We start from the raw sequence: 16,009 nt of genomic DNA, 5'->3' as shown, positions 1-16,009 counted from the left end.
CTAGATCACAAGGCCAAAAGCATGTCTCGACCCTAGAACTACTAACACATAATGATATGAGACCATTGTGCAATAGTGTGACTACAGGTAAAGAGAAAAGTTGTGTAAGCAGATTTTTGTTGACACGGTTTACAAGTGAACTCTGTGCTGGGGTCCAGACAGTTTGAGGTCTGGCTGGGCTCTAACTTTGCATACTTACCAGATCATTCAAACTGCCCTCTTTCAGCCCCCATGGCCACTACTATCACAGACTCTCAGAAGCCTTTCTCTTTGGACCCCTACCATGTCTCTGAGGAATTTGGCTTCATCCTCCCTGCACCCCTGGTAGGTATTTCAATGGATACCAATTGCATTTGTAATTGGTGTCAGTCAATAGTTGGTATTTGCTGAATCTCATTAGGTCTGCTGCTCCTGCTTATAGTCATTCGTTGTTGTTTGTTGATTGAAAGTAAGTGTAAAGTAAGTAGCATTGATTAATTTTGATGTGTTTGGCAGGTTATAACTTTCTTAGCCTCACACATTCATTTTCCTGAGACCCCAAATCAAGCTGTGTTTTTTTTGTGTAGGTAGTTTGGTATTTGTATTTTTTGTCTCTCCAACCCTGTTCCTGGAGAGCTATCCATCTGTAGGTTTTTCACTACATCAACCAGCTCCTGTAATCATTAGAATCAGCTGGCTAGATTAGGGTTGGAGTGAAAACCTACAGGACTGTAGCTCTCCAGGAACAGGGTTGGAGAGCCCTGCTCTAGACTGCATTGGCGTTTGAATTTAGAGTGCAGATGAGAGCATTCCAATCCAGGACAATACCTTGACACTTTTCAATATGACTCAATACCCTAAAGACAGAGTTGCCGCCATACTACCAGCCCTGGATGGACATTGCCCAGCATGTTACAGAGCTCATTTACTCTCACATGCTGCGCTCCCACATTCTCAAGGTAAAGCTGTCTATACTGTAAAACTCAGCGGATCAGTAAGTAACAAGGGGTGAAATAGGGGGAATGGAATTCTACCACCTGGTTTGGAAGACATTAAACAGGGGAAATTAAATAGATTTATAAGTTCAACAGCTTTTGGTGACAGTTCCACACTGTTAATAACAATGTGTGACTTCATGTGTGAAGAGATGATGACAAAAGATACATCTGGTTTGATGATGAAGATCATTCATTTCATTGATTCGTGACATAGCCTGAAGCATTCAAATATCTAACAAAGTAAATGGGTAATGTGTAATATTCCAAGCATATTGTATTAATAATGACTAACATTTGTACGTGATAGACTGTAGTGTCAGCTCCATTTTTATACTTACTCCCTCAGATGCCCCTGCTGAACACCCAACTCCTGGAGAGCCACAGAGAGCTGCGTCTGGCCCACTTGGCCCTGAGTGTGATGACCATGGGTTACGTGTGGCAGGAGGGGGAGGATGACACAGTCAAGGTTTTTCACCAACCCTTCTTATTAGGAATATTCTGGACCTGGAGTGGGAAGAGAGACACATGTAACCGTTAGATTATTTTCTTCTAAAATCACAGCAGGTGAAAAAATTGCTGATCATATTTTCTGACTATAAATCAAAGGTCAAAATATCCAGCCACTTTGGCACCTTCAAGTTTGAGATCAAATCGTCAAATAAAATAAATGTTTCTAGGTCACATGCACCAAATATAACAGGTGTAGACTACAGTGAAATGCTTACTCAAGAGCCCATTCCCAACAGTGCAGAGTTAAAAAGTAAGACAAATATTTGCTAAATAAAAAAGGAAATAGTAACACAATACATAACAATATCGAGGCTATAAACAAGGAGTGCCAGTACCAAGTCAATGTGCAGGGGAATGAGGTAGTTGATGTAATGCAGTATGTACATGTGGGTAGGGTCATAGTGACTAGGCAATCAGGACATACAGTATATTCGGAAAGTATTCAGACCCCTTTCCTTCTTACACTTTTTGCTACGTTGCAGCCTTATTCTAAAATTGATTACATTAAAAAAATATTCTCAATCTACACACAATACCACATAATGACAAAGCGAAAACAGGTTTTTAGAAACTTTTGCAAATGTATTAAAAATAAAAAACAGAAATACCTATTTACATAAATATTCAGACCCTTTGCTATGAGACTTGAAATTGAGCTCAGGTGCATCCTGTTTCCATTGATCATCCTTGAGATGTTTCTACAACTTGATTGTAGTTCACTGGTGGTAAATTCAAAGATTTGGAAAGGCACACACCTGTTTATATAAGGTCCCACAGTTGACAGCGCATGTCAGAGAAAACACCAAGCCATGAGGTTGAAGGAATTGTCTTTAGAGCTCCGAGACAGGATTGTGTTGAGGCACAGATCTGGGGAAGGATACCAAAACATTTCTGCAGCATTGAAGGTCCCCAAGAACACAGTGGCCTCCATCATTCTTAAATGGAAGAAGTTTGGAATCACAAAGACTCTTCCCAGAGCTGGCCGCCGGGCCAAACTGAGCAATCAGGGGAGAAGGGCCTTGGTCAGGAAGGTGACCAAAAACCCAAATGATCACTCTGACAGAGCTCCAGAGTTCCACTGTGGAGATGGGAGAACCTTCCAGAAGGACAACCATCTCATGCAACAGTCCACCAATCGGGCCTTTATGGTAGATTGGCCAGATGGACGCCACTCCTCAGTAAAAGGCACCTGACAGCCCACTTGGAGTTGGCCAAAAGGCACCTAAAGGACTCTGACCATGAGAAACAAGATTCTCTGGTCTGATCAAACCAAAATGTAACTATTTGACCTGAATGCCAAGGGGCACATCTGGAGGAAACCTGGCACCATCCCTACGGTGAAGCATGAAGGTGGTAGCATCATGCTGTGGGGATGTTTTTCAGCGGCAGGGACTGTGAGACTAGTCAGGCTCAAAGGAAAGATGAACGGAGCAAAGTACAGAGAGATCCTTGATGAAAACCTGATCCAGAGTGCTCAGCACCTCAGACTGGGGCGAAGGTTTACCTTCCAACAGGACAACGACCCTAAGCACACAGCCAAGACAACAAAGGTGTCTCTGAATGTCATTGAGTGACCCAGCCAGATCCCGGACTTGAATTCTATCAAACATCTCTGGAAAGACCTGTAAATAGCTGTGGAGCGACGCTCCCCATCCAACCTGACAGAGCTTGATAGCATCTGCAGAGAATAATGGGAGAAACTCCCCAAATACAGATGTGCCAAGCTTGTAGCGTCATACCCAAGAAGACTCGAGGCTGTAATCACTGCCAAATGTGGTTGAACAAAGTGATGAGGAAAGGGTCTGAATATTTATGTAAATGTGATATTTCCATTCTTTTTTCAAATATACATTTGCAAAAATTTCTAAAAATAGTTTTTGCTTTTTCATTATGGTGTACAATTGAATCAATTTCAGAATAAGGCTGTAAAGTAACAAAATGTGGAAAAGGTAAATGGGTCTGAATACTTTCTGAATACTTTCTGAATGCACTGTATAATAAACAGTAGCAGCAGCACATGTGAAATGTGAAAGTGTGTCTACACTTTCTAGTGTGTGTGTGTGTGTGTGTGTGTGTGTGTGTGTGTGTGTGTGTGTGTGTGTGTGTGTGTGTGTGTGTGTGTGTGTGTGTGTGTGTGGCATCAATATGCATGCGTTTGTGTGTATGTTTTATGTGTGTGAGCGTATGTAGTGTGTGTGTGAGTTGGAGTGTCAGTGTAGTATGTGTGAGGGTGTTGGTAGAGTCTAGTGAATGTGTATGTGTGTGTGTGTTGTATGTGTGAGTGTGTGGGTATTCTAGTGAGTGCGTATATGTGTAGTGTGTGTGGGTAGACTGTGTGTGTGTGTGTGTGTGTGTGAGAGAGAGTGTGTGGGCAGAGTCTAGTGAGTGTGTGGGTATAGTGTGTGTGAGTGTGTGGGTGGAGTCTAGTTAGGGTGTGTGTGTGTGTGTGTGTGTGTGTGTGTGTGTGTGTGTGTGTGTGTGTGTGTGTGTGTGTGTGTGTGTGTGTGTGTGTGTGTGTGTGTGAGAGAGAGAGAGAGAGTGTGTGGGCAGAGTCTAGTGAGTGTGTGTGTATAGTGTGTGTGAGTGTGTGGGTGGAGTCTAGTGAGAACGTTTTGTGTGTGTGTGAGCGTACGTATTGTGTGTGAGTGTCTCGGTAGAGTCTAGTGAGTGTGTGTGTATAGGGTGTGTGTAGTGTGTGGGTAGAGTCTAGTGAGTGTGCATGTGCAAGGAAGGCAGTGCCATTGGTAAAGGAATAAATAACAAAGGGAGTCAATGTAAATAGTCTGGGTAGACACTAGACGTAGAAGCTGTTCAGGTGCCATTTGGTTACAGACTTGGCACTCCGGTACCGCCTGGTACAGAGGTCCTGGATAGCAGGGAGTTTGGCCCCAGTGATGTACTGGGCCGTACGCACTACACTCTGTAGCGCCTTGCGGTCAGATGCCAAGCAGTTGCCATACAAAGGGGTGATGCAGCCAGTCGAGATGCTCTCAATGGTGCAGCTGTAGAACATTTTGAGGATCTGAGGAACAAGGCCAAGTCTTTTCAGTCTCCTGAGGGGGGAAGAGGCGTTGTCATACCCTCTTCACGACTGTGTTGGTGTATTTGGACCATGATTGGTCCTTAGTGATGTGGACACCGAGGAACTTGAATCTCTCGACCCGCTCTACTACAGCCCCGTCGATGTAAATAGGGTCGTGTTCGGCCTTCCGTTTCCTGTAGTCCTCGATAAGCTCCTTTATCTTGCTGACATTGAGGGAGATGATGTTGTCCTGGGACCACACTGCCAGGTCTCTGACCTCCTCCATATAGGCTGTCTCATCGTCGTCAGTGATCAGGCCAACAAAATAAAATCAAATCAAATTGTATTTGTCACAAGCGCTGAATACAACAGGTATTGTATTCCCCCCCAATAAAAAGTAAGAGATAAGAATAACAAATCATTAAAGTGCGGCAGTAAATAACAATAGCAGGGCTAAATACAGGGGGTACCGGTACAGAGTCAATGTGCGGGGGCACCGGTGTTAAGGTAATATGTACATGTAGGTAAAGTTATTTAAGTGACTATGCATAGATAATAACAGAGAGTAGCAGCAGTGTAGAAGGGGGGCAATGCAAATAGTCTGGGTAGCCATTTGATTAGATGTTCAGGAGTCTTATGGCTTGGGGGTAGAAGATGTTTAGAAGCCTCTTGGACCTAGTCTTGGCACTCCGGTACCGCTTGCCGTGCAGTAGCAGAGAGAACAGTCTATGACAAGGGTGGCTGGAGTCTTTCACAATTTTTAGGGCCTCCCTCTGACACCGCCTGGTATAGAGGTCCTGGATGGCAGGAAGCTTGGCCCCGGTGATGTACTGGGCTGTACGCACTACCCTCTGTAGTGCTTTGCGGTCGGATGTCAAGCAGTTGCCATACCAGGCAGTGATGCAACCCATCAGGATGCTCTCGATTGTGCAGCTGTAAAACCTTTTGAGTATCTGAAGACCCATGCCAAATCTTTTCAGTCTCCGGACGGGCAATAGGTTTTGTCATGCCCTCTTCATGACTGTCTTGGTGTGCTTGGACCATGTTAGTTTGTTGGTGATGTGGACGCCAAGGAACTTGAAGCTTTCAACCTGCTCCACTACAACCGCATCGATGAGAATGAGTGCGTGCTTGATCCTCATTTTCCTGTAGTCCACAATCATCTCCTTTGTCTTGATCACGTTGAGGGAGAGGTTGTTGTCCTTGCACCACATGGTCAGGTCTCTGACCTCCTCCCTATAGGCTGTCTCATCGTTGTTGGTGATCAGGCCTACCACTGTTGTGTCATCGGCAAACTTAATGATGGTGTTGGAGTCGTGTGTGGAATCAGCTTTTTGGAATCACAACACAACCACCGTTGTGTTGTTGGCAAACTTAATGATTATGTTGGAGTCGTGCGTGGGCACACAGACGTGGGTGAACAGGGAGAACAGGAGTGGACTGAGCACGCACCCAGAGGGGCCCCCGTGTTAATGGTTAGCGTGGCAGATTTGTTGTTGCCTGCCCTCACCACCTGGAAGTGGTCTGTGAGGAAGTCTAGGATCCCGTCCCAGGGTCCTTAGCTTAGTGATGAGCTTGGAGGGCACTATGTTGTTGAATGCTGAGCTGTAGTCAATGAACAGCATTCTCACATAGGTGTTCCTTTTGTACAGATGGGAAAGGGCAGTGTGGAGTGCAACAGAGATTGCGTCATCTGTGGATCTGTGCGAATTGGAGATGGTACCAGGGATACGAAGAGCAACAAATTATTACTAGATCCATGCACATTAGGGACTTACTGTATGTACATTGGCTATCTGTAAACGTAACCCCAGTCATCATGCAATACACTGAGTATCAGCTGTTATATAACAGCAAGTCCCTCTGATATGAACTCTTATCTCCCATAAGATGCTTCCCCGCAACCTGGCCATTCCATACTGTGAGGTGTCTCAGCGCCTAGGACTTCCTCCCATCCTTACCCATGCAGACGCAGTACTGGCTAACTGGAGGAAGAGGGATCCACAGGGGTAAGATTAGAATACTCAACAGTCTCCTGTTACACAATTCTATTTTTGTCTGTCAGTGATATTTAAGGAAAATGTGTTTATTTTTCATGTCACCACCTCATCTTCCATACCAGACTGTTTGACATGGAGTAAGTATCGCCTTGAATAACTGATTCCAACAAGCTGTCTTTGTAGATTCCACACATTCCAATAGTCTTTGCTTGTTAGCTAATACAATTTGTAAATCTCATAAAATGTTTGCTGGAACTTTGACTTCTTACCAGCTGTCATTGTGGCCTTGGTGATAGTTGTTGTTTTCATCGCTTTCCCAGGAACTTGGAACTGCTTGTCACGCTACCTGGTGGGGACAGTGTGAGAGGGTTCTTCATGGTCACTCTGCTAGTGGAGCTGGCTGCAGTGCCAGCCATTAAGGTGGAGGCCTCTCCTGAAACACACAAAGAGCTGTATAATCACATGTCCAGTTGGTCACACATGTATTGCACATTCTGAGAAGGAAAGGCATGAAACCGTCAGAGTCTTTTAGTTGTGACTAGTAACTAGTAAAGTAAAGTAGTACTAGTAAAGACAAAATAGACAAGACACACAAATAAAAAATACTACAGTAGCTCACATAACTGAGCAGATAATATCCATAGTGTTATGTTGATTTGTGATGCTTTGTTGTGTTTCAGAGTATTCCTTTGGTTATTAATGGGGTCCAGTGCGGTGATGCTGAGACTGTAACCAGAGCACTAGAGGAATTCAGCCAGGCCATACAGGGCATGACAGATGCACTTAAGCTGATGCATGGTACTACAGCTGAAACAGATGAGATTTTTTACGGCATTGACATTCAGTCCAATTCACCTGCATTCTCAGCATATAGATGTCTCTTATGTTGTTCCAGTGTATGTCAAACCAGAAGTCTTCTATGGCATTATGAGGATCTATCTGTCTGGGTAGGTACTGAATACCCCTAGGCCTAGACGATATAAAATGAGTTTTTATGTCTGACAAAAGTTAATGACGCATATAATATACATGTAATTTATGACTATATACTGAGAATACCAAACATTAGGAACACCTTCCTAATATTGAGTTTCCCTCAGAACAGTCTCGATTTGTCTGGGCATGGACTCTACAAGGTGTCGAAAGCATTCAAGCTGGCGCATGTTGACTCCAATGCTTCCCATAGTAGTGTCAAGTTGGTTGGATGTGCTTTGGGTGGTGGACCATTCTTGATACACACGGGAAACTGTTGAGCGTGAAAAACCCAGCAGCATTTCAGTTCTTGACACAAACCAGTGTGCCTGGCACCTACTACGATACCCTGTTCAAAGGCACTTACATGTTTTGTCTTGCCCATTCATCCTCTGAATGTCACACATACACAATCCATGTTTCATTTGTCTCAAGGCTTAGATATCCTTCTTTAACCTGTCACCTCCCCTTCATCTACACTGATTGAAGTGGACTTAACATGTGACATCAATAAGGGATCAGAGCTTTCACCTGAATTCACCTGGTCAGTCTATGTCATGGAAAGAACAGGTGTTATTAACGTTTTTGTATACTCATTGTATTATATACCTGTATGTATGTTGGTCAGGTGGAAAGACAACTCCTCCATGCCAGCTGGGTTGGTGTATGAGGGCGTCCAGGCAGAGCCTATGGAGTATTCTGGTGGGAGTGCTGCCCAGAGCAGTCTGCTGCACTGCTTTGATGAGCTGCTGGGTGTCAAACATGAAGCAAAGAGTGGTAAGAAAGAGTCAGTGCGTACAAAAAATATTAGCCCACAAAAATCAATCAATGTTATGCAGAGATACTTTTTAACAGGCCTTTTCTTGTGTAATAAGGAAATGTTCACCACAAAGAGTTGTAACACGTTGTTGTAACACGTTGTTGTAACACGTTGTTGTAACACGTCCCGTGTTATACAGACATAGACGTATGTTTTATTCTACATAGACATATCTTTTGTACTTAGGTATCCTAAAGATGTCATTTCCAGTGAGGGTGAATGTGCTATCTACATGTACAGGTGCCTTTCTGACCCGTATGAGGAACTACATGCCCCCTTCCCACAAGCGTCTGATCCAGGACATCTCTCTGCAGCCCTCCCTGCGACGCTTTGTCCAGCAGCAGGCCTGTGAGCCGCTAACCGCAGCCTTCCAGCTCTGTGTGACCAAGCTGCTTGCCCTCCGCAGCTACCACATCAACGTGGTCAGCCGCTTCATCACTGTGCCCGCTGCCCGTGCCCGACAGCTCCGAAACCAGGGGAACATTTCCCAGGAGGAGACTGTCAGCAGGGCGCCCACGGCACTGGAGGAGAAGGGCACCGGCGGCTCGGGCATCATGAGCTTCCTAAAGACTGTAAGGGACCGCACACGGACGTCTTTAATCTAAAATAGAATGTAAAATATGTATCGGATGACTAGTCCAGACCGACTGTGCTCATACCACAATCCCCAATTCCTGCATGAGAGTCAGACGCCTTGACTTTTTCTACATTTTGGTATGTTTAAGTATTATTCTAGAATTGATTAAATAGCCTTGTGTTTTCATCTTCTGTTTGACGATAATGGGATGGACGAAAGCATCACACCAAATTCCATCAGAGACATGCCATGAGACATAAAGTGTTCAGGAACAACGGGCTTATTCTTAAAATGTCTGTAGTCATTGTGTATACAATTTATTTCCAAGTAGGGCACTAACATTTTTAGCACAGTGGATATAAACTGCCATTGTCTGTCCTCTATATAAAGGTGTCTTATCTCCATCAGGGAGTTATTTCAGAACACAATGCAGTGGAGTGAAGCTCCATCAGTTACCAGAGATATTCCTTCACTCCTCTAGACCAGCGCTCCTCCTGCCCACATACACCCCTCACATGCCCCAGCTATCACTTCCTGGAGTGATAAAGCATGGAATACCCAAAGAAATAAAGAGCTGGATTGTGCCATGAATGGCCTGTGTGCCGTGGCATTATCTTCACCTTTCCTGGCTCGCCTCCATTGGCGTTTCATTACAATAACTGTCATGCACCATCAGATAAAGCTGGTGATGTGTGTCAATCTGCCATGGAAATCCAATTCCACAAACATGACTGATCTAACCTACCCTCTCTTCTCCCACATACTGAATAGGGAGGACATGCAAAAACAAGAGATTGTCATTGAGGGGAAAATGATATCAGGCATCTGTCCCAAAAGCCATGTTTTTATGGGCTGTATACTAGTTCTTGTTCACTAAACAAGCAAACAGAGAAGGAAAGAGCTCCTTTACTTACTCACACATACCTCTTTTACAATCGGAGAAACTGAGTAGTAAACATGACAGGAAGGGAGGGACGGTCAGACAGACATACAGGAGAGTAGAGTAGAGAATAAGAAGGGAGGGAGAGCATTGGGTGGCGAAAAATAAAATACTGCACTCACATGTCGCAGTGATCTGATTAGAGCCCTCTTCTGCAGCCAAAGCAAATAATCCCTTCCTTATTACCTCAGCGTGGAGGAGTCCCTGACAACCCTTCAGTAAACACTGGCCATCTCTAAGGATCTGTTCATTATGTGTCCGGGCCTGTTGGGCGAGGGTTCAGTGGAGCTTTTTCGGGGGACGTGATATACAAACACACACAAAAACATACGCACACCCTTTATTCTTTCATATGTTGTTAATTCAAGGTGAGTCCATTTTATTGCCTATGTTGTTATAAAACATTTGCGAACACAATGGAAAAACTACATGGTGAAACCCCACCTTAATCTATGGCCATGGAAATCCACCTAGAGCTGGGGGATTTATTGGTCTCTGTCCTCATTCTGTAGTGTTGGTGCAAGGTCCTGTTACAGCTGTCAAACATCCATAAGATAATGTAAATTTAGTAATATTGCCGTTAATGATTGTATTGCACTGTATTAAACAACCTGGAATTTCACAATCTGTTTTATTACAAACAAGGAGACAAAACTGCTTTTATGATTCACCTTTGGAGTTGATGAAAGATTTTCAAGATATTTTTTCCAGTTGTTATAAAATGAGCCATCGTTGGAAGAGAGAAGAATAAATGTAATTCAAGGCGCCTCCCCTCACAAGGTTAGTAGGAGCCTGAGCACGTCAGGGCCTTTTGTCTTAAAGGTTAACAGAGCCACGATCAGAGTGACGAGCATTCTGGCTCACACCTACACCACTAGTGAGTGACTCACTGGCCAGGTGTGGAACAGAAACAGTGGCAATGATTTGATTAGATTTATTAGGGTCCCTATTAGCCAACGCCAATGGCGACAGTCTTACTGGGGCCCAACATATAACAAACAATATATTACAGGCAAAATACTTCACAATTTCCATACATTTAAAAACATTAACATGTAGTTTGTGTGTGGATCTATCAGGTACACATACATGTCAGTACATACACACAACAAGTAGGTGAGGTGTTGCTTTACTTGTTTTTTTAAACCAGTGGGTCACACACACTCACACATACACATCCACACGTGCTCACACATGTGCACAGTCAAACACACACACACACACACACACACACAGTCATAACACCCGTGACTACCCGCATGTTCCTGTGTCTGGCCTGTAGCCAGAGATTCCCCTGTGCACCACCACACGTCCCACTGCTGGCTGTCCACCTCCCTCCTGCTCCACTGATTGACTTCCTCTTCCACTAAAGGTTGTCTCTAATGTCACCTTCCCTGATGGCGCCCACACAATCATGTTATCAACAGCTTCTCATCCGTGTTTTTAACAAACTTACAGGAAGCTCTCGGGGGCTCTCCAGCATGGAGAGGGAATGTCCATCTATCCATCAATCTCTCTTTCTCTCGCTCTCACTCTCTCTGACACACACCCCGACCCCACACGCCTACGAGTACTGTACATGCAGATACACTAAAAGATACATAGCTTGATATGGAGAGCATGACTGAGAGTTAAAGTAGAAACTGAATAGATTACACAGCAGGTAATCGAACATAAACACCGATCAACTATGTATGAGGGTGATGAATTTGCAAACACTCAGGAACCATTAGGTTGTGTTCACACATCTGCCTGTTCAAAACCCAGCTAAGAGCAGTCCTGTTGAGCCTGTGCTTCAGTTGAGTGACAGCTGTTTGGATCTGTGGCCCTTTAACACAAGGCTTTAAAAATACACTATATGACTAAAAGTATGTGGACACCTGCTCGTTGAACATCTCATTCCAAAATCATCTCACCCCAAAATTAATATGGAGTTAGTCCCCCTTTGCTGCTATAACAGCCTCCACTCTTCTGGGAAGGCTTTCCAGTAGATGTTGGAACATTGCTGTGGGGACTTGCTTTCATTCAGACACAAGAGCTTTAGTGAGGTCAGGCACTGATGAGGTCAGGACTCTGTGCCGGCCAGTCAAGTTCTTCCACACCGATCTCGACAAACCATTTTTGTATGGACCTCGCTTTGTGCACGGGGGCATTATCATGCTGAAACAGGAAAGAGCCTTCCCCAAACTGTTGCCACAAAGTTGGAAGTACAGAATCATCTAGAATGGTATTGTACTGTATGCTGTAGTGTTAAGATTTCCCTTAATTCCCTAGACCATTATTCCTCCTCCACCAAACTTTGCAGTTGGCGCAATGCATTGGGGCAGGTAGTGTTCTCCTGACATTCGCCAATTTCAGATTCGTCCGTCAGACTGCCAGATGGTGAAGCGTGATTCATCACTCCAGAGAATGCATTTCCACTGCTCCAGAATCCAATGGTGATGAGCTTTACACCACTCCAGCCGTCGCTTGGCATTTTGCATGGTGATCTTAGGCTTATGTGCGGCCGCTTGGCCATGGAAACCCATTTCATGAAGCTCCCGACAAACAGTTATTGTGCTGACATTGCTTCCAAATACTGTTCTGTGAGCTTGTGTGGCTTACCACTTTGCGGCTGATCCGTTGTTGCTCCTAGACCTTTCCACTTCACAATAACAGCTCTTACAGTTGAACGGGCATCTCTAGCAGGTCAGAAATTTGACGAACTGACTTGTGACAATCTATGACGGTGCCACATTGAAAGTCACTGAGTTCTTCAGAAAAGCCATTCTACTGCCAATGTTTGTTTTTGGAGATTGCATGGCTGTGTACTCGATTTTATACACCTGTCAGCAACGGGGTGTCCACATACTTTTCTGTATATAGTGTACGTCCCTGTGCATATTGGGGCTGATTCCGACCCGAGTTAAGTGTTCGTAAAAGGAGCGTAATTCCCTTTTTGCGCATTGTTCTCTCTATGCGTATTCTGACCTTGAACTTAATTATGAATGAGAATAGCATGCTATTCATCCAGGATGGAGATCTAAGAAATAAAGGTGTGGCAGAGGTGTGTCAAGGTCAGCCACACTCTAACCTTGACTTAATTCCCTCATAATTCCACCACCTTTATGTGCGAGAAACCTTGAATATGGTCGAGCGAATTTACCAGTTCCATGTGGAAAAATAATCTACTTCATTTTTCCTGATAGAAATAACAGCATTCTACATGCACTGTAGTTTATAAATATATAAGAGCTATTGATAAGAGCTAGGTGAATGAGTAATCCGTTTGGAAGAGGGGATTGTAAATACACAATTGTTTTTATGAGCCCTGGAGGTGAATGTGAAACCAGTCATATGGAAACAAACTGAAAATCATATCAGCATGACAGGTATTACGGCCCCTTTTCCACAGGGAAGTTGGCTATAATTAGCTGTGCAGTTATTCCGAATTTTTATTGTGTGCCCTCAAAATTATGAGACACAAGTTATAGGGCTGAACCTGCCGAGTTGATGTATGAGTTGATGTATGTTTTAATTGTATGCCCAGGCTTTTCTCTATTTTATTTTACAATTTGTAACATGTTAAATATTAGCTACTATTACTGTCAGTAATAGGCACATACATTTATAACTCTCACTTCAGTGTTAGTTTTCTTCCAATTGTAGCATACATTTAGGCTCATTCCATTCCATTCTGTTTACTTTTCATTCCTCTGTCACGTCTGTGTGGATGATCCTGAGGGTCGCAAGCTTTAGTCGATTATATTAGGCTAACATTAGGACTTGTAGTCTATTTGAATCATTATGGAACTCAGACCACACATAAACGTTACAGTGCCTTCAGAAACTATTCACACACCTTGACTTTACCACATTTTGTTGTACAGCCTGAATTTAAAATGGATTAAATGTAGGTTTTGCGTCACTGGAATACACAAAATACCCCATAATGTCAAAGTCGAATGATTTATTTTCAAATTATCACAAATTCATAAAAATGAAAAGCTAAAATGTCTTAAGTCAATAAGTGTGCTACCCTTTTGTTATGGCAAGCCTAATAATAGGTTCAGGAGTAAACATTTGCTTAACAAGTCACATAATAAGTTCACTCTGTGGACTCACTCTGTGTGCAATAATAGTGTGTAACAGGATTTTTCAACGACTACCTCAGCTCTGTACCCCACACATACAATTATCTGTAAGGTCCCTCAGTTGAGCAGTGAGTTTCAAAAAAAGATTCAACCACAAGACCAAGAAGGATTTCCAATGCCTCGCAAAGCAGGGCACCTAAATGCAGACATGGAATGTCCCTTTGAGGTTATTACACTTTGGGTGGTGTATTAATACTATTAATATATATTAATATATTAATAGGTAAGTCTACATGACAACCACTGAGAAGTGCATAAGAAGGGCATGTGTAGGAATTGGCCACATAGAGCATAATGCTTATCGCTCTGATCAGGCATCCTACAGTAACATTGCATTACGCATATCAATTCCTTAAACCTCCAGCAAGTAATATTGTATAGGAAAAACTATACGGATCTACAATCAACTGAAAAAGTAGCGGAGTGTAATATATTACCTTGATGATACATGATAATGGCAAAAAGTGTGATAATAAACCCTATGACAGTAGAGGGATGGAGAGATTCTAACTCCAGACAGAGAAAAGACACATGGTGGTGCACACACAGTCAAGAACATTGTGTACTGTAGGACACACTGTACAGTTAGCTTTTCTGCGTGGGATAAACCTCATTAATCCATAGTGATGTTTTATTTATGTAAGGGATGGGTTCTTTGGAGTGGAGCTTCCCTGGGAAAACATTCCTCTTCCTCCCAGGGGATTGGGACTAGTCCGCCGTGCCACGGCAGGATCAGGATGAGGGGGGGCAGCACACACCAGGACAACCAGGACACGAGGGTGTTAGAGAAGTGCACTTCGGGTACACTGTACTCCTGGAGACCCAGAGGAGAGGACCACATCTGTTGATGCACTCTTATCCAACTCCATAAGTATCCTCACATTCAAAGAGCACATTCATGAGTACAGTGTGATAATAGTAGCTTGATACTTGGTACATTGGTTAGACAAGGCCAAGCTTTGTAAACAAACATAGCTCAAGTGTAGCTCAAGTCGCTCCTCTGTGGTTGGATGTATTGTGCTACCACCGCTATCTTTGATGTATGTAGTACTAATAGGTCTCTGCTCTTCCTTCAGTGGCTTCCTGGACAATTCCTAAGGTCATGGAAACACATATTTACAGAGAACTCTGAGTTATTACAACATGTTCTGCCAAATCATGTCCGCCACTCAGGCCAAACACAACCAAAATAAAACTCAAAACTCAAATATTATGCCATGCGATATACAAGTCCCTGAATTTGGAAACCAAATATTGTGACTTACTACAGTGATATAAGCATATTACAAAATCGTAAAAAAAAAAATTAAGCAAATTATTTGCAGAAGAGAGCATGAGAGATCCAACTGAAATATTAGTTCAAGGCTGAAGTTATTTCTTCAGCTAGCCACCCACGGTGTACTCTTCATGTACAGTATTTAGTATATTTTAAAATCATGTACTGGATACCTAAATGATATTCCCTGAGAAAAAAATGTGGTATATGGTTAAAAGGAGACATAGAAAAGGAGGATCTCTTTTTAACATACTGTGCAGTGGGATAAGTCAGGGTCACACAGAGAGATTCTTGGAAGTCTTAAAAAAATCTACTTTGAAGCAAAAGAATACACCTCACACACATGGTTATGGGCTTAAAAAAACAAGACACCTGTACCATGTCAGATAAAACATGTTCAATGTTGAGTTATCATCCCAATATTATACTGTATGTACATCACAGAAGACTGAAATATAACAAAACTGTTTGACATAGAAACACTGATTATTTTATCAGAAAAATAAATAAATATCTTTATTAAATATTAATAACATTCTACCCATGAGGCCAAATAGGTCATTGACTGCAGGAAAGGGCTACAGAGTAAATATTCAGTGTTTAACTAAAGGATTGGACCCTTTTTTTCAATTTTAGCCTAAAATGACATACCCAAATCTACTGCCTGTAGCTCAGGACCTGAAGCAAGGACATGCATATTCTTGATACCATTTGAAATTAAACACTTTGAATTTTGTGAAAATTTTAAATTAATGTAGGAGAATATAACACATTAGATCTGG

General features: G+C 43.0%; 1 protein-coding gene across 2 annotated transcripts; it reads left to right on the top strand.

Annotated features, from left to right (window-relative positions):
• Positions 1–180: 180 nt before the first annotated feature.
• Positions 181–10,440, top strand: LOC139410889 (indoleamine 2,3-dioxygenase 2-like). Of its 2 annotated transcripts, none has more exons than XM_071156526.1 (10): positions 181–324; positions 843–938; positions 1,324–1,443; positions 6,400–6,518; positions 6,632–6,646; positions 6,830–6,929; positions 7,190–7,307; positions 7,405–7,456; positions 8,110–8,258; positions 8,542–10,440. In XM_071156526.1, the coding sequence occupies exons 1-10, from the start codon at positions 232–234 to the stop codon at positions 8,904–8,906; spliced, it is 1,227 nt and encodes a 408-aa protein (XP_071012627.1). In that variant the 5' UTR covers positions 181–231; the 3' UTR covers positions 8,907–10,440. The 2 variants fall into 2 exon arrangements, with proteins under 2 accessions (XP_071012627.1, XP_071012628.1); XM_071156527.1 differs by having other exon boundaries at positions 209–324; positions 847–938.
• Positions 10,441–16,009: the final 5,569 nt, after the last annotated feature.

Source organism: Oncorhynchus clarkii, chromosome 6 (genome assembly GCF_045791955.1).
Source record: "Oncorhynchus clarkii lewisi isolate Uvic-CL-2024 chromosome 6, UVic_Ocla_1.0, whole genome shotgun sequence".
Lineage (NCBI taxonomy): Eukaryota > Metazoa > Chordata > Actinopteri > Salmoniformes > Salmonidae > Oncorhynchus > Oncorhynchus clarkii.
Note: the sequence above shows the minus strand (reverse complement) of the source record. Positions and strands in the feature narration are given on the sequence as shown.